General features: G+C 54.4%; 1 protein-coding gene across 11 annotated transcripts in view; it reads left to right on the top strand.

The window, feature by feature from the left end:
- The window catches only part of PCNT (pericentrin), a 94460-nt gene extending 78804 nt beyond the window's left edge, over positions 1-15656 (top strand). For 5 of the 11 annotated variants that reach the window (XM_074264478.1, XM_074264477.1, XM_074264480.1 and 2 more), the window contains 8 exons: positions 354-453; positions 8559-8636; positions 9639-9809; positions 10325-10486; positions 10723-10955; positions 12031-12107; positions 13295-13451; positions 14355-15656. In XM_074264478.1, coding sequence (XP_074120579.1) covers positions 354-453; positions 8559-8636; positions 9639-9809; positions 10325-10486; positions 10723-10955; positions 12031-12107; positions 13295-13451; positions 14355-14892 — 1516 coding nt within the window. In that variant the 3' untranslated portion in view covers positions 14893-15656. Of the gene's footprint in view, positions 1-353; positions 454-8558; positions 8637-9057; positions 9458-9638; positions 9810-10324; positions 10487-10722; positions 10956-12030; positions 12108-13294; positions 13452-14354 lie in introns of those variants that run through there. The other 6 variants (XM_074264483.1, XM_074264482.1, XM_074264485.1 and 3 more) reach the window with 6 other exon arrangements.
- Positions 15657-16944: the final 1288 nt, after the last annotated feature.

The following is a 16944-nucleotide window of genomic DNA, read 5'->3' as shown; positions in this document are numbered from 1 at the left end:
AATGAATGAAAGGACTGGGACGACAAAGCAGCTGTTGTTACCGTGGCACGTGCTGCGGGGAACGTTGCGGCGAGGCCGAGGCCGTCCGCCGAGCTGAGAGTCCAGCCTGGAGCCTCCCTCCGGGGCTGTGCCCCACAGCCCCCAGGCCGCCACAGTCTGGGGTCTCCCTTCTCATTGTTCTTTTCATGGCTTCTGGCGGCCTTTTCTATCTCAATCGTCCCCTGAAAAGGCCTCTCCTGTAAGCCTGACGGAGCCCACCTCCCTCCCCCCGGCACACCGAGCTCCGGGAAGACGCGTTCTGGGGAGGGCGGCCACCGCCAGCTCACATTGTTCGCCATCCGCTTCTCCTACAGGACGATCAGCGACTGGACGTCCTCAAACGAAAAGGCCGTGACGTCCTTGCTGCTCACCTTGGAGGAGTTGAAGTCAGAATTAATGCCGAGCCTCCCTCAGGTAAGTTGGCACCTTGGACCTCACGCGCGAGGCCCCCAGAGGGATGGGGGGCGGTCCTTGCCCGGGATCACAGACTCGGGCACATCCTCGGGCTTCATCCCGGGAAAGCCGTGTCCGTGGCGCTCTGACAGTGCCCGCTTGCTTTGGAGACAAAAGTGAATTACGGGAAGACACGTTTTCAGCGGCCCGTGGTTTGGCTTTGACCTCCTGTGTTATGTCCTTTTGGACCAGCCTTACTTTCAGCAGAATAATCACCAAGAAAATAGTCGGGGATAAAGTCCGAAGTCTTTTTTATCTCCTTCAGTCTCCCAGTCTGAGCCAGTCTCTCCCAAGTGCAGGAGGCAGGAGAGCCACCAGCATGGGGGGCACGGAACATGGTCTCTCCCAGGCCTGGTGGCTCTTAGGTACTCTAATCACGGCACCGGAGGACTAGACTCAGTATTAAGTACATGCAAGCTAGAGAATCCTTATCTTACTCCACTGCATTAACGCCTTGTTTCAAGTAGACTTGTCCACAGTTCTGCCCTGTCCACTTGTGATTTGTCCCTTGTTGCTGTCACCCATCCTCGGGGTCAGACGCTCGACTTCCGTCGCTCCTCTCAGACCTTTGCTCACTTCTTGCGCCAAGTCTGGCAGTTGAGGAGGGTTGTGGATGATTCCGTGACTTTTTCAGGAAGTGATGTCCAGCGTGTCACAACGGGGCCGTTTCCCACTGCTCTTGTTTTTAAAAATTAACAGAGCTCTTTTTCGGGATGACTGCCATCCCGTTGGGGCAAAGGCCTCAGATTTCTTGTGGCGTACGCATGATGGAAGCAGATCGATGCCCGCAGGGCACCCTCACGGTCGAGCAGCTTTTGGGGCATAATTCCAACTTTCTGATATGGTTGCACTGTTCACAGATCTATACAGTGTGTGGTACGGGCCCCTCCGCAGGCAGCATGAGCAGGGAGGCGGGTCTGGCCTCTGGGGGGGGCCAAAGGACTCTGGGGATCTCCTCCATCTCGCACTTGTGGGTCTGAGGAGAAGACTGATTCTTTCTTTGATTTCAATGTCAGAGCTCGACTCCGGCACCCACTGAGGCCTGCTCTGAAGGAGCCGGCCTCGAGCTCGGGCTGTGCTCCCCAGAAGGGCTGGTCACTTGACCCCTGAACTTCCGTCCTTAGCGGGGCTGTGACTCCCTGCTTGGTGCTTCTCCTGGGACCGTCATCACGGAGCGCTCCGTGATGAAGAGCGAGTAAGAGGGGCTTTTCTCGCTTCTCATCCTGCTCGAGCTACTTGTTGTAATCTCCTGCTGGATGCACCTGACCCTCCCCCTCCTGCTTTCCTTCATTCACCTCCATGTTGGCAGTGCCCCAAACCTGGGGCTTCCCCAGCCTCTGTCCTCGGGGCTTTGTGCTGGGCTCTGTGCTGTGTTTTTTTTTTTTTTTTTTTTTTTTTTTAATATATTTTTTTATAATATTATCCCTTGTATTCATTTTTCCAAATTCTCCCTTCCCTCCCTCCACTCCCTCCCCCCGATGACAGGCAATCCCATACATTTTACATGTGTTACAATATAACCTAAATACAATATATGTGTGTAAATCCCATTTTCTTGTGGCACATTAAGTATTAGCTTCCGAAGGTACATGTAACCTGGGCAGACAGATATTAGTGCTCACAATTTACATTCCCCTCCCAGTGTTTCTTCTCTGGGTGCAGCTACCTCTGTCCATCATTGATCAACTGGAAGTGAGTTGGATCTTCTTTATGTTGAAGATTTCCACTTCCATCAGAATACATCCTTATACAGTATCATTGTTGAAGTGTCTAATGATCTCCTGGCTCTGCTCATTTCACTCAGCAACAGCTGATTTAAGTCTCTGCAAGCCTCTCTGTATTCCTCCTGCTGGTCATTTCTTACAGAGCAATAATATTCCATAACCTTCATATACCACAATTTACCCAACCATTCTCCAATGGATGGACATCCATTCATCCTCCAGTTTCTAGCTACAACAAAAAGAGCTGCCACAAACATTTTGGCACATATATGTCTCTTTCCGCTCTTTAGTATTTCTTTGGGATATAATCCCAGTAGTAGCGCTGCTGGGTCAAAGGGTATGCACAGTTTGATAACTTTTTGGGCATAATTCCAGATTGCTCTCCAGAATGGCTGGATTCTTTCACAACTCCACCAGCAATGTATTAGTGTCCCAATTTCCCCACATCCCCTCCAACATTTGTCATTATTTGTTCCTGTCATCTTAGCCAATCTGACAGGTGTGTAGTGGTATCTCAGAGTGGTCTTAATTTGCATTTCTCTGATCAGTAGTGATTTGGAACACTCTTTCATGTGAGTGGATATAGTTTCAATTTCTTCCTCTGAGAATTGTCTGTTCATATCCTTTGACCATTTATCAATTGGAGAATGGTTCGGTTTCTTATAAATTAGGGTCAGTTCTCTATATATTTTGGAAATGAGACCTTTGTCAGAACCTTTGTTTTTAAAAATATTTTCCCAATTTGTTACTTCCCTTCTAATCTTGTTTGCATTAGTATTATTTGTACAGAAACTTTTTAGTTTGATGTAATCAAAATCTTCTATTTTGTGATCAATAATGATCTCTAGTTCTCCTCTGGTCATAAATTCCTTCCTCCTCCACAAGTCTGAGAGGTAGATTATCCTCTGTTCCTCTAATCTATTTATGATCTCCCTCTTTATGCCTAAATCATGGACCCATTTTGATCTTATCTTGGTATATGGTGTTAAGTGTGGATCCATATCTAATTTCTGCCATACCAATTTCCAGTTTTCCCAACAGTTTTTTCCGAATAATGAATTTTTATCCCTAATGTTGGAATCTTTGGGTTTGTCAAAGATTAGATTGCTATAGATGTACCCTTTTTTGTCCTTTGTATCTAATCTGTTCCACTGATCTACCGGTCTATTTCGTAGCCAATACCAAATGGTTTTGGTGACTGCTGCTATATAATATAGCTTTAGATCAGGTACACTTAGACCACCTTCCTCTGAGTTTTTTTTCATTAGTTCCCTTGCAATTCTCGACCTTTTATTCTTCCATATGAATTTTGTTGTTATTTTTTCTAGGTCATTGAAATAGTTTCTTGGGACTCTGATTGGTATAGCACTAAATAAATAGATTAGTTTGGGGAGTATTGTCATCTTTATTATATTCGCTCGGCCTATCCAAGAGCACTGAATGTCTTTCCAATTATTTAAATCTGACTTTATTTTTGTGGCAAGTGTTTTGTAATTTTTCTCATATAATTCCTGACTTTTCTTTGGTAGATGGATTCCCAAATATTTTATACTCTCAACATTTGTTTGGAATGGAATTTCTCTTTGTATCTCTTGCTGTTGCATTTTGTTAGTGATATATAAAAATGCCGAGGATTTATGTGGATTTATTTTGTATCCTGCCACTTTGCTAAAATTCTGAATTATTTCTAGTAGCTTTTTAGCAGAGTCTTTGGGGTTCTCTAAGTATACCATCATGTCATCTGCGAAAAGTGATAGTTTGATTTCCTCATTTCCTACTCTAATTCCTTGAATCTCTTTCTCGGCTCTTATTGCCGAGGCTAGCGTTTCTAGTACTAAATTGAATAGTAATGGTGATAGTGGGCAACCTTGTTTCACTCCTGATCTTACTGGGAAAGGTTGCAGTTTATTTCTATCGCATATTATGCTTACTGAAGGTCTTAAATATATACTCCTGATTATTCTAAGGAATAATCCATTTATTCCTATACTCTCAAGAGTTTTTAGTAGGAATGGATGTTGGATTTTGTCAAATGCTTTTTCTGCATCTATTGAGATGATCATATGGTTCTTATTAATTTGATTATTAATATGGTCAATTATATTAATAGTTTTCCTAATATTAAACCAGCCCTGCATTCCTGGTATGAATCCTACTTGATCATAGTGTATTATCCTGGGGATGATTTTCTGAAGTCTTTTGCTAATATCTTATTTAAGATTTTAGCATCAATATTCATTAAGGAGATTGGTCTATAATTTTCTTTCTCAGTTTTCGATCTACCTGGTTTAGGTATCAGTACCATGTCTGTGTCATAAAAGGAATTTGGTAGGACTCCTTCATCCCCTATTTTTTCAAATAATTTATATAACATTGGGGCTAATTGTTCTTTAAATGTTTGGTAGAATTCACATGTGAATCCATCTGGCCCTGGGGATTTTTTCTTGGGGAGTTGATTAATAGCTTGTTCTATTTCTTTTTCTGAAATGGGACTATTTAAGCACTTTATCTCCTCCTCTGTTAATCTCGGGAGCCTATATTTTTGGAGGAAGTCATCCATTTCACTTAAGTTATCAAATTTATTGGCATAAAGTTGGGCAAAGTAACTCCTTATTATTTCTCTAATTTCCTCTTCATTGGTGGAAAGATCCCCCTTTTCATTTGTAAGACTAACAATTTGATTTTCCTCTTTCTTTTTTCTGATCAAATTTACCAAAGGTTTATCTATTTTATTGGCTTTTTCATAAAACCAACTCTTGGTTTTATTTATTAATTCAATAGTTTTTTTACTTTCAATATTATTGATTTCTCCTTTTAATTTTTGTATTTCAAGTTTAATTTTTGGTTGGGGGGGCTCTGTGCTGTCTTGTTGCCCCCATCATCTCAACAATGGCTCCCAGTCACCGCTTCCAGCCCAGTCTCGCCCCGGAGCTTTGAGCTCTAGCGTCCCTGCTGGCCCGCAGGAGCCCCGGAGAAAGCTGCATCTCCACGTGGCCCCCTGACTCCCCCCGTCCCTCTCTTCCCAAACTGCTGGGGGTTTGGATAGACTGGCAACCTGGGTTTTTCAAGCTGCCGTCAGGCTGCTGCTCTGGCCTCTGTCTTGGCTCTGGTGGCTGCTTCTCAGCTGTCCCCCACATCATGGCCGTGACCTCTCCCTCGGGCTCCTTGCTTCCAGGCTCTTCCCCCACAGCACTTCTCCGGGACCAGCCTCGTCACCACTCTGCCCCCTCTCCTCCCAGGCGGCATTTCAGCTCTTCACGGCCACGGGCTTCCCCGCAACTCTGTGACCCTGCTGGTCCTGGCGGTGTGCCCCCTCCTGGGCCCGCACCTCTGCTAGTGACCCACCTCCCCCCCTTTATGTCACGTCAGGGCCTCCTTCCAAACTGTCGGGGACCGATTGCTTGGAGACGTGCAGATTGGCCCAGAAGCCTCTGTGCAGTTTTAAGGTTCGATGACTCCGATCTTCCTGAAGATCATCCTGTATTGAGAAAGAGAAAGTTTGTCAGTTTCTTCAGCTGTCAACCTTAGTGTATGTGTGTGTGTGTGTGTGCTTGTATACACGTGTGCACGAGTATGTGAGTGTGTGTATATGAGTGTGTGTGAGTGTGTGTGTGTGTGCATGAGTATGTCTTTGTGTGTGGTTGTGTGTGTGTGAGTGTGCTTGTGTGTGTGTGTGCGCGCGTGTGCGTGTGTGCGCGTGTGTACATGCGCACGTTACTCAAAGGTCCCTGATGGAAGCTCACCAGTGACTTCCGCTGGCCTGGTGACTTGGCTTCATCATGGAGTAATAGATGTCCTCCTCTTCTTATCTCCTTCCTGACCTTGGCCATTTTATTCCATGTTTTCTACACCAAAGGCCATTTTCCTTGGCAGAGAAAACCAAAGCCAGATCCAGGAAGGATGAGCAGCGAGTTCTGCCTTTTGGATCTTTTGTCCTCTAAAATCCCTCCCTCCCTCCCTTGTCCTCTCCCTTGTGGGGTCCCTTTTCCTCTTCAGCCACAGCTGCCATTGAGTCCTGCAGGGCTCTGCCACACTCTGGCATTCATTCTCCACTTTCCCTTTCTCGCAGCCAACTGGGTTTTTACCAGTCTGGTGGAGGAATCTTAGGCTCATCTAGCTCCTGATTATGCATGAGACGGTACCGGAATTTTAGCCCTTCGGCATTTTCCTTCCCTTCTTGCCAGGATGTCCCTGTAGAATTTGAGGCCGTGGGGTAGTTTCTCTCGCTTTCCTCTGAACGAGATTCAGAAATCTGCCCTTCTTGAACCCCAGGTTCACATCAGACCCTGCCTGGTCTTCCTCCCCTTTTTCACAACATGGTGGTTGGGGTCTAGCCCCATACTATTTCCCATTGTTTCCATCCCAACCACTTGTTCCTTCTTAGGGAGGACAGTTAAGTCCAGAAAGACTTTACCCTATTGCTTCTTGTACCTTTTAAAGAATGACTACAGAACTCACTATTTCACAAAAAATGACTGGGAAAATAGTTTGGTGGAAATTAGGTGTCCACAACATCCAACAGCCTCTATGAGATAAAGTTGAATTGGTTCCATGATACTATAAGCAGATCAGTAGAGCAAGGGATAGTCCAGCTGTCAAATCTGTGGATTTATGGCCAGAGAAGAACAAGAGGACATGCAAAATGGCTAATTTTGATTATAATTACATTAAATTAAAATTCTTTGCACAAACAAAATCAATGCAGCCAAGATTCGGAGGGAAGCAGAAAGCCGGGAACAAAATTTCACAGCCAATGTTTCTGAAAAAGGCCTTATTTCTAAAATAGAGAAGTGACTCGAGTTTGTAAGAATGCAGATTATTCCCCTGCCCATAGATGGTCAAGAGATATGAAGAGACAGCTTGTGAATGAAAAAATTAAAGCCATTTCTAGCCATCTGAAAAAATGCTCTAAATCACTATTGATTAGAAAAATGCAAATTAGGACGTCTCCGAGGTGCCCCTAACACTTCTCAGACTGTCCAAGGTGACAGGGAGAGGTAATGCTGAATGTGTTGGAGGGATGCTTTGGCTGGTGCTTCCTGTCTGGGGCTGTGATCCAGACCGGCCTATGGCCAACGTAACAGTCCTGCAGAGGGGCCCCTGTAGTCTCAGTTAGCTGACCCTTTTACGGCCTCTGGCCTGAGCGCTCTGGAAAGAGCTGTTGCTGGCTCGGTCGCTCCCGAGACTGCGGGCCTGTTGGGGCAGGGCCTGTGCTCACCTCTGGCCTAGTGCAACAGCCCTTTCCTGCCAGTATCTAAGTTGTCTTGGGCTGGAAACCGATTTTCCTCTGTCCTCTTTGTGGGTTCTGCCACTTGCGAGTTTGTTTTGAGGTGTTATTTTTAAAGGAGTTTGGAGGGTGACGGGGAGGCCTCAGCCGAGCCCTGCCTTTCCGCTGCCCCGACCAAGCCAGTTTTATCCGCCCTCATTTTTGATAAAATAAGAGCTCCAGAAGCTGGCTGGCTTCCGGAGCTTTCTGCATTGTTCCTCTGGTATATGTCGGTGCCAGGTTTGGGATATGTTTCCTTTCGATCCTGATTTTTTTTTTTTTTTGCCCTATTTCTATCAGGCCCTTCCCCCTCAGATTCCTGGATCCACTGCTGCTCTCTCCTTCTCTTCTCACCTATCCTTTTCTTTGGAGAAAGGAGTACCCAAACTGCCTCCCGTCCCCCAAGCCTTTGTGAGCCTGTTGAGCCCCGCTCATCCCCTTCTGGCTCAGCTGCCCAGCTCTGTGTCTGCCAGGGCTGCCACTTAATGGTGGTCTCTTCTGTCTCTCTTTAGTGTTACTCCCTCTCTTGGGGGGGTTTCCTGCCCAACCTTTTCCCTTTGAAAGTCCTTTTGATTAAACTTGCAAGAACATCTGCAAAAAACCGTCTTCCCAGCCGTTGCTTGACATTCGGCCTCTCTGGCCGGGAGCCTCTTGTTCTTGTATAGAAAACCCATCCTCAGACCGCATCTTCTTGACCAGCTGCTCCCTTGCCAAACGTGGCCCCATGGGCAGTGGTTAGTGGGGCCCCTTGGGTCCCCCTTCCTTGGCCCAGCTTTTGCCTCGAGGCCGTCAGCAAGGAGCCAGCCACTTGCCTCTCGGTGCGAAGGCCGCGCGCCCTTTCTCCTGCCCCAAAGGTCCCAGGAGGCTTTTGGGGGAAAGGCCTCCTTCCTTTCTCTGTTGCGGTTTCGCCGCGCGTTCTATGGGTCTTCTTCCCCGTGTTGCGCACAATTGGCCCACGGGCCCTTGAGCCTGGGGAGGATTTTCCGCTTTCCTCGCTTTGTCGAAGCCGTGTCGCCCACGGACCCCGGAGAGTGGAGAGCTGCTCCTCGGCCTTTTTACCTTCCCTTCTCTTGTAGGAGGAAGACGTGGCTGCCGTGGAACCGCTGCCGGTAGTCACGTGGTTGGGGCAGAAACACAAACCTGGCACCCTCAATGTAGGTCCCTGCACGCCTCTCTCTGCTCAGCGGGAGCTTCCGTCTTCGGGGCTGGGGAGGCGCTTCTGTCGGGAAGGGGAGGGTGGGGACTGGCAGGGGCCACTTTGGAATGTCTATTCGCTTCTGCGCCCTTCTTGAGGGTCAAGCGCAGCTCCCAGAGCTACCCCGGGCAGCTTCGAGTGGGCTCCTGCTGCTGGCTTGGGGGCTGCCCGTTTCTGGGGGCTCCATGTTGTCGGGCTCGCTGCGAGGGCGCTGATCGGGAGCTCGTCCCCATCAGCCGCAGGGGCTCTGGCACGTTGCCGAGACATTGGCATTCTGGGATTCGGGGAAAGGCATTCTGGGCCATGGGAGAGGAGGCCATCTTTCACCCTTTCCTTGCCTCTTATCACCACGGGCTTTTCTCCCGGCCCCGACTTAAAAGAAAGTCGCTAGTGTCCGAGCTGACAGAGCGCAGGAAAAACCGAAGACTTTGAACCAGTACGTTTTGTTACTGCAGTTTTTCTTTCCGATCTTCTCTGGAGGAAAACCCGTTCTCCCATGTCACCCCAGGTCCTGCCTTGTACCTCGGATCCCCAAAGCTGCCCTTGGGGCAGAGAATCTCAAGCCAAAGCCCACTCAGGGAGGGTGGCCAGTGGGTCGCTGAGGGTAGCTCCCTTGTGTCCTCGATCATTCCTCCCCACTAGGAGGGGGAGGAGGAGGAACAAGGCCAAGAGAGAGGCCAGAGACCCCTTCTCCGGGACCTTTCCTCTGCCAGGAAACCCCAGGGCCCCAGAGCTAGGGCTGGAAGGGCCTGGAGAGGCCTCTTGCAAAGAAGAGGAAAGGTGGGAAGAAGCCCCCCCCCCCAGGACCGGTCCCAGGCAGGCTCGGCATCCCTGACTCGGCCATTGTCAGCGCCCCTGTCCCGGGCGCCCCTCCCGTCCCCTGTGCCCCGGGGAGGAGGGCTTGGCCTTGCTGCAGCTCTCCCGACCTCAGACGGTCCATCTCGTCCTTGGTTTTCTCTAGAAAAAAAGCACCCAGGCCCAGATCAGTCTCATCGATGTGCTGCTGAAGGAAAATGGCTCCCTCACCAAAGCCTTGAGCACCATGACCCAGGAGAAGGTGGAGCTCTGCAGGACCGTCTCCAAGCTGGAGAAGACGCTCAAGCACCATCTGCAGAAGGGCTGCGGGCACATCGTGAGTCACGATTCCCAGCTGTGGGGGGAGCTGGCCAGCCCCGGGTCTGGCCACGGGAGCGCTGGAGGCAACCCAGACGGGACCCCTCGCTAAGGCGCCAGGGCAGGAGTGGGCACAGAAATAGGGAGGGAGAGAAGAGGGCCAAGGGACCCAGCTGCTTTTCACCACAGATTCCCCAGTTGGCCCATGGGTGGGTGGGTGCCCGCCATCTCCAGGCACTTTCCTTGGCTTGGGGCTGGCGTCGAACTTGGCAGCCGACCGGTCCAAAAGGAGCTCCAGAGAGCCATCTTTGAGCCAGGTCTCGCCCAGGACTTAGCCCTGGGAAGTAGAAGTTGCCACGTTGACTTGGGAGTAGTATAAGGAGTCCCCGCTTGGGCTTCTTTCCAAAATAGCCAGCGGGACTCTCTCTGGGTGCCGCTGTCAGGGAGGATCCTCAGCTGTGGCTCCTGGGGGCCGGAACGTCCGTCCCCTGGCCAAGAAGGGGTCACCTTAACGTTGGTCCTTTCTCTTGGAAGTATAAATACGTGGACCGGATCGGCACGCTGCAGAAAGCCGACAAGGCCGCCTGGAAGCAACAGAAAATGGCCCTGCAGGGCTCGAGGCACGGCGAGGCCGGGATGGTGAAAGCCGCGTTTAAGGGCGAGAGCACTCACGGCGGGAGCACCTGCCGCATCAGGGTAAGGGAGCGGCGGCGCCGCGCGGGAGGACCTCAGGGAGAGGGCTCACGAGCGCACCTTTTGGTTGCTTGCAGAGCTTGGTCAGGCTTGGCTGTTGCTCTCGGGGCTTCTCCAGAGATGGGAGCCCAGGCGAGGAGCACGGGCCAACGACGCGGCGGAACCGCGGGAACCGCCAGAGCTCGTCGTCAGCGGCCCCAGCGAAAGCTTACGCTCTGCTCTCTGTTTTCCCCCCCAAGATGGAAAAGCTCTACCTGCATTTTCTACGCGCAGAGAGGTTCCGAAAGGCCTTGATTTACCAAAAGAGGTACCTCCTGCTGCTGATCGGGGGCTTTCAGGATTCCGAGCAAGAAACCCTCTCCATGATCGCACATCTGGGGGTCTTCCCCTCCAAGATGGACAAGCGGGCTTTTCCATCTCGCCCCTTTACCAAGTTCCGGACCGCAGTCAGGGTGGTCATCGCCATCTTAAGGTAAATGCCAGTGTCCGCCACTGGGGATGGCGCCTTGCTGCCTCTGTGCCGCCTCCAACCAGCCCTGTCCTCAGAGGGATCTGGGCTCCTCTCAGCTGTGTGTGTGTGCACATCCCAGGATCTCTTCCCACTTGCCCTTGCGTCCCTCCTTCGCCAGCCTGCTTCCTGAGGAAGCTCCCGTAGGTGACTGGTGTTGGGAGCCCTTCCTGGCCGCCGCCTCCTGTGGAGACAAGCCTGGGCTGGCACATAATGAGCCCCCATGGCAGAGCCCGTTCTGTCCTCAGAGCCTCCCCGTGTCTGCCAAAGTCCCCCCCATCTTCCTGGCCTCTGTACCAGCCTGGTTATGCCCAGGGGCCTCGCCCCCCCCCCCCCCCCGTGCCAATCGGGCGCTTGCGTCCAGCCTCTCGTCTCCCCTCACACGGCCACCCCCTCGGCTGCTGCAGCCTCCTGGTCTTTCACCCCCATCTTTCCCCGAGCCGGCCCATTCTCCCCATTGCCTCAGAGGGAAGTGCAGACCTGGTGCCCACATTCGTTACCACTGTGCGGTCCAGCTAGACTGAGCCCCATCTCCCGTTAACATCTGGGGAGTGGACGCCCCGTCCCCTCCATCTTAGGAGAGTCTCCCCCCAGAGAGAGCTTGGGCAGCATCCCCTGCCATCCGGACGGGCCAGACACATGATCCGCTCGCCCCCTGGGGCTGGGGATGGATCGATTTTTGTTTTTTAGAGACAAGTCAGTCCCATGTGCTCAGAACGCTTCCCCGTTCGCTCCTGTTGGCGGTGGGGTGGAGTCAGTCACTGGGAAGGCTTTAGGCCTAGCCGAGGCCGGCCCCTGCTCCCGCAGACGCCAGGTCCGGAGCTCTTCTCGGAGCTGGAGGATGGAGGAGCCTCCGACTCTCCGCTCCCCTGAGCACCCTCCGGGGCTGCCCTGTTGGGCCTCGGCTAGAGTCGGGAGATGGAGAGCCCGCGGCTCGCGGCCTGCCTTCCCTCCCGAGATGAGGAAGAAGCGGTCTCGGGGCCTCCCGGGGGCTGTGCTTTGCTTTTCCAGCTTTTCGCCTTTCCCTCCCTCTCCACAGGTTACGCTTCTTGGTGAAGAAGTGGCAAGAACTCGACCGCAGAGCGACGTTCGTCCAGAGCGGCGAGCTCGACTCGGGTAAGGGATTGTTCTTGGGGAGTTCACTTTGGGGGGCCCGAGTCAGGGCCTTGAGGCTTGATCCATCCATTTGGGGAACCAGGAAGACCCTGGTCATGCTGCCTTCCCCTTAGAAGGCTCTGGGCCACCCGGCCTATAGCGGCGATGGCCTCTGACCCCTCTACTGCCTGCCTGTTGGTGGAGTTGGGGCAGTCTTCCACCAGTCCCTGCCACCGTCCTCTCCTTTCTGGCCCCGCTGTGCCGGGGGGCCTCGGGGACGGGGGGCACTTTGAAACTTCTCTAAGTGGGAGGAGCACTTAGCCCTATCAATTCAGGCGCCAAAATACACGATCCGGGGCTCCGGCAGCCCCGGAAAGACTCTGCTCTGGGGCTCCTCCACCCAGAGCTCCTCGCCGGGACTTCCGGCCACCTTCCCCCGTGGGGCAAGTGTGGCTCGGGGGCTGCAGGAGGGGGGCCCCCAGTGACTTCTGGGCTCCGCCCTTAGCACCCACAGGAAGTGCCCCCACAGGAGGGAAGGAGACCCTCCTCACTTCCCACACTACCCAGCTGAAGGGTGGGCAATCAGGGACCCTCGCGTGCAAGTCCTCTTTCCGCCAGAGCCACCCTTGGGCAGTTCTGCTGATCTGGGACCTTGCACGGCACACAGGACAGGCTCTGGCAGCTTCCTGTGCCCACGGGTAGAGCACCTGAGGGGGGGAGGAGTGGCCCTAGAAATCAGATCCTTGCCACAACCAGCCCAGAAGCTGATGGTGGTTATGATTGTGCCCATTTTACAGATGAAGAGACTTAAAGGGCAGAGACAGGGAAGTGAGCTGGGCGGAGTCCCACAGCTGGGAAGTCTCCGAGGGGGCTTTTGTTGTTCTATCCCATTGTCCATTCTCCCCGGCCTTGTGACCGCCATTAGGAACCTTCCCTCAGGAGCTGGCAGCCATGGGGTTCCTCGGGCAGCTGGAGCGGTCTGCCCCTCAGTTCCCTGGCATCTCTCCCTCCGCCCACCCGCCCAGCCCCTTAAGGAGGGTCCTTCCTTTGGCTGCACAATTCCCATCATCGGGGAGCCTGGAGAGGCCTTGGAGCCAGGCCTGACAGGAAGCCCCCTGGCTTCTGGGGGGTCGTCAGTGGGGCCGGGGGAGGGGGGAGACCTGTCTGGTCTTCCTGTGTTGGTGATACCCGGAATGCCTGTCTCCTAGTCCCGGAAGAAGCTGTTGAGATTTCAAGGCAGCAGCCGCCCCTGTCGTCATCGCCGTCGCTCCCAGATACCACCAGCTCCCCTCCCACGCAGGACCTCCCCCTGAGCTCTCTGAAGGGGAGACGGTCCCCGTCCCCTGCCTGCCGCATGTGGGACAGGTGAGCCCTGGGGTTCTTAGTGGGGTGGGGCGGGGGGGCCCTGGGGACCCTCACGACGAGAAGGATATTTGCCCGGCTGCCAAGTCTGTTTGCAGTGTTTATCTTGAGCCAGACTGGCTCTGCCCGCCACAGCTCAGGCACCTCCCGGGCGCACCTGGCGGTGACCGTGTGGCTCTCCCGTGCCCCTCTGGCAGGAGCCCTTCACAAGGGGGGTGTTCACTTGTGTGCGCTCACGAGTGTGACACAAGCCGGGCCCCCGGAGGACCACGTTCCTGGCCCGCCTGCCCTGCAGAGTCCCGGGGGCCTGTCCAGGCCGCTTCCCTGCCATTCCTGGGTCCCCCTTTCCCCTTGGCGGTAGAGCTCCACCCCCAGCCCCCGCCCTCCTGCGTTACGGCAGATTGGCTGGGTTCCATTGGGAGAGAGAGGGTCCCCAGGTATCTGGGCTCCTCTGCTCGTGGCTGTGAACAGCAGCGCCTCTGAACAAGGGCCCGGCCCCGAGAGGCTCAGCCTCCCCCAGGGCAACAGAGCTTCTCCCCAGGGCAGAAAGTGAGCCCCCTTGCTTGGGCGGCCGTGTCCCCGTGGAGCTTAGCACCTCCCGAACGGGGGCTTGGGGCGCGGGGAGCCAGGCACGAGGATGGGGGACGCATTAGGGACGTCTGACCATTCGTACCCAGCTTCTGGGGCTCCCCGAAGCCCGAGGGCCACCTTGTGAGTCCATGAAGTGAGAGAGAATGGCCAGAGGGGATGGTTTCAAAGGCGTGGGAGGTTCCTGCTAAGGAGGCCCGCCATGGGTGTGGGCGCCGGTCAGCATGGCCTCCCCCCAGCCGGCCTGTCCCCTGGGTGCACTGGGCCTCCTCTCCCACAGGGATGGGAAATTCACCGTTTTTTCTGGTCTTTCTGCAGGTCCCTCACGTCCCCGAGTTCAAGTGCAGACGCCTATGACAGCTCCCAGGACCCCGAACACTCATTGACAGAATACATTCACCACCTGGAGGTCATCCAGCAGAGACTAGGGGGTGTCCAGCCAGGTAGGAGCCATCCCGGCACGCGCTCACGCCAGGCCGGAAAGGGCCCCCCGGCGCCCAAGCATGTGAAAGGCGAGCCCGGCCCCGGAGGGGCCAGGCGGCCAGCTGGCGCTTGTCTCGCTGGAGCAAAAGGTGCAGGTTTGGCCACAACCGTTAGTGCCGCGGCCCTCGGAGGGGGAGATGGCGTCTTGGCCGGCGCTGATGGGCGAGAGCTGCCCGGTGCCGGGACGTGGACACGGGCAGAGAGGGCTGGGGGAAGGCTGGCAATGCCGGCGGCCCTTTCTTCTCCACCTTCTCGCATAGAGTCACACCAAGCGCAGTGGCCCCTGGGATGGAGTAAAGTGGATCCCAGAACTGATGGGGAGGGAGTAGGAGGGTGCCATTCTGGCAGGGTGGCGAGCACTCCCGAATGTTAGTGGGGGCCCCCCCTTTCTCCTCTGCCCAGCGCCCAAGCTTGATAGACCTGTTTGAAATAGGCACTGGTGTGTGAGATGGCAGTTTGGGGGGGCAGGTCTGGTTCTTCAACATCTCGGGGCCCCCTGCCCCCCAAGTTACTTGAAGGTCGTCGCTGGGAGCCGTAAAACCAAGTTGAAGTGATAAACTGGAGCGAGGTCGGCCTCGGAGGGGCCCCGGAGCCTGGTTGTGTCTGGGGGGCTGGGGGAGGCGGCCCCCAACTTCCTAGGCTTTTTACAAAGGGCCGAGAAATCGCTAACATGACTGTGTTTGGTTTGTGTGCAGCAGAACTGACTTCGAAAAAACCTGCTCACCAGAAGCCCAAAAAAGGGAGCCCCTGAGGGCGGCTCCGGGAGGAAGCCACAGAAGCTGGGAGCTCTTAGGTTTTCTCTCTCCTTCTGGGCCCCTTGTCCCCTCCTCCACCTCTTTTTTTAAAAAAAGCATCTTGGTGCTACCGCACAGGATTGTGGGAAGACCCTGCTCGCGCATCTTTTTCATGACATCAGCCGAATGCCGCGAATTAAAAAGTGTTCTAGTCTGTGCGGTGTCTGGAAAGCTTGTATTGTTGCGTAAGCCTGGAGAGCACCGCGCGCCTGGCTGTGGCTCCCGCCGTGGCTCCCGCGGCACCAGTGAAATGTAAACTAGCACGTGTCCTCTGCTGTGGATTTTTCTCGTGTATAGTTGGGACACCTTGTAAAAAGTCATTAAAAGCAAAGCATTATTTTTACACGGGTCTCTTTCTCTCGGCCGGCCAAATTCGGGTTCGCCAGTGGATGGGGGGGGTGAGTGCCAGGCTGAGCCCGTCCCTCCGTGGCCGTCCTGGATGCCCGGCCCTCACCCTGTCTCAGGCCCCAGTCACCTGCCTGCCACAGGCCTCTTGTCCCGGGAAGCGTGGCTCAGTAAAGGGACTTTTCCTAAAGACTTCCTCCTCATCTCGGACTGGCCAGCCAGGGGCTGGTTGAGTCCCCGGGCTCCTCTGAGCACTTAGAAAAGCTGGGGACACAAAGGAAACAGTCTCTGCCTTCAGCGGGTTCTCATTCCAATGGAGCCTCTGGGACAATAACTGGGTCCATCCAAGGGAGGCAAAGTTCAAAGGGCAGGGGTCAGGTCCAATGGATGGGGCTCCACAGGAACCAGAAGAGACCACCTGGGGAAAGCGAGCTTTGGCCAAAGGCCCGGAGTCTGCCGGAGTCTGGAGTTGCCGTCCTTCCTCACAAAGAATAACAGGCAGGCGGGTGGGCCTCCCCACTGTGGGGGGGCACGTGTGGGGCTTCCTCGGGGGTCCTGGAGCCCCTCAAAAGAAGCTGCAGGCAGAGCTCCTCCACCCCCCAGGCTCTTGGGAAGGCTCCTTGGCCCGGCCTGCCCCTTGGCTCTGGTCGCTTTGGATGGACTGGGCACACTCACAGAGGTGAGGGTGCGTGTGAGTGCCCACGGAGCAGATTCACATGCACATTTACTGACACAAGTGCACGAACTTTCACCTGGATGCACCTGCATGCACGCCGCCCTGAGCGTGCCCACACATGCAGCCCAGTACGCAAGATTACAGCAAACACGTCACGTTCTGACACATCCGCACTATTACACACGCACAAACACCATCCCGCAGGTCCCTGAGCTGGCCCGCTGGCTGGCCTGCCCTCTGCCCGTCCCAGGTCAGCCGCTCCCCGGGCACAGCGACCCTCCTCTGGCATCTCCTGTGGAGCTTGGCCCTGGCGGCTGAGCCGGCCTCTTCGCCCCACGGCCAGAGGCACTTCTTGCTGCTCAAGCCCTCTGCTCGGCATCCGAATGGGATGCAGCCTGGGCAGGGGAAATGGCCTTAGAGAAGCCTGATGGTGAGCCTGCACCCCCTGGCCCAAGGACTGCAGGGTCGGAGCCTTTCCCAGCACTTTTAGCTGAAACCTCTTTGGGGTGGGGGAGGGATTCCCCCAGGGCGGCGCCAGCTTGGGGGGGGGGGGCGGCTCCTTTTCCAGACGCATCTCCAGCACAGCCCTCACAGGCCCGCAGAGGGCCCG

The sequence above is a fragment of the Sminthopsis crassicaudata genome, chromosome 4 (genome assembly GCF_048593235.1).
Source record: "Sminthopsis crassicaudata isolate SCR6 chromosome 4, ASM4859323v1, whole genome shotgun sequence".
Classification (NCBI taxonomy): Eukaryota; Metazoa; Chordata; class Mammalia; order Dasyuromorphia; family Dasyuridae; genus Sminthopsis; species Sminthopsis crassicaudata.
The sequence above is the reverse complement of the archived record's forward strand: the minus strand, read 5'-3'. Positions and strand labels throughout refer to the sequence as shown.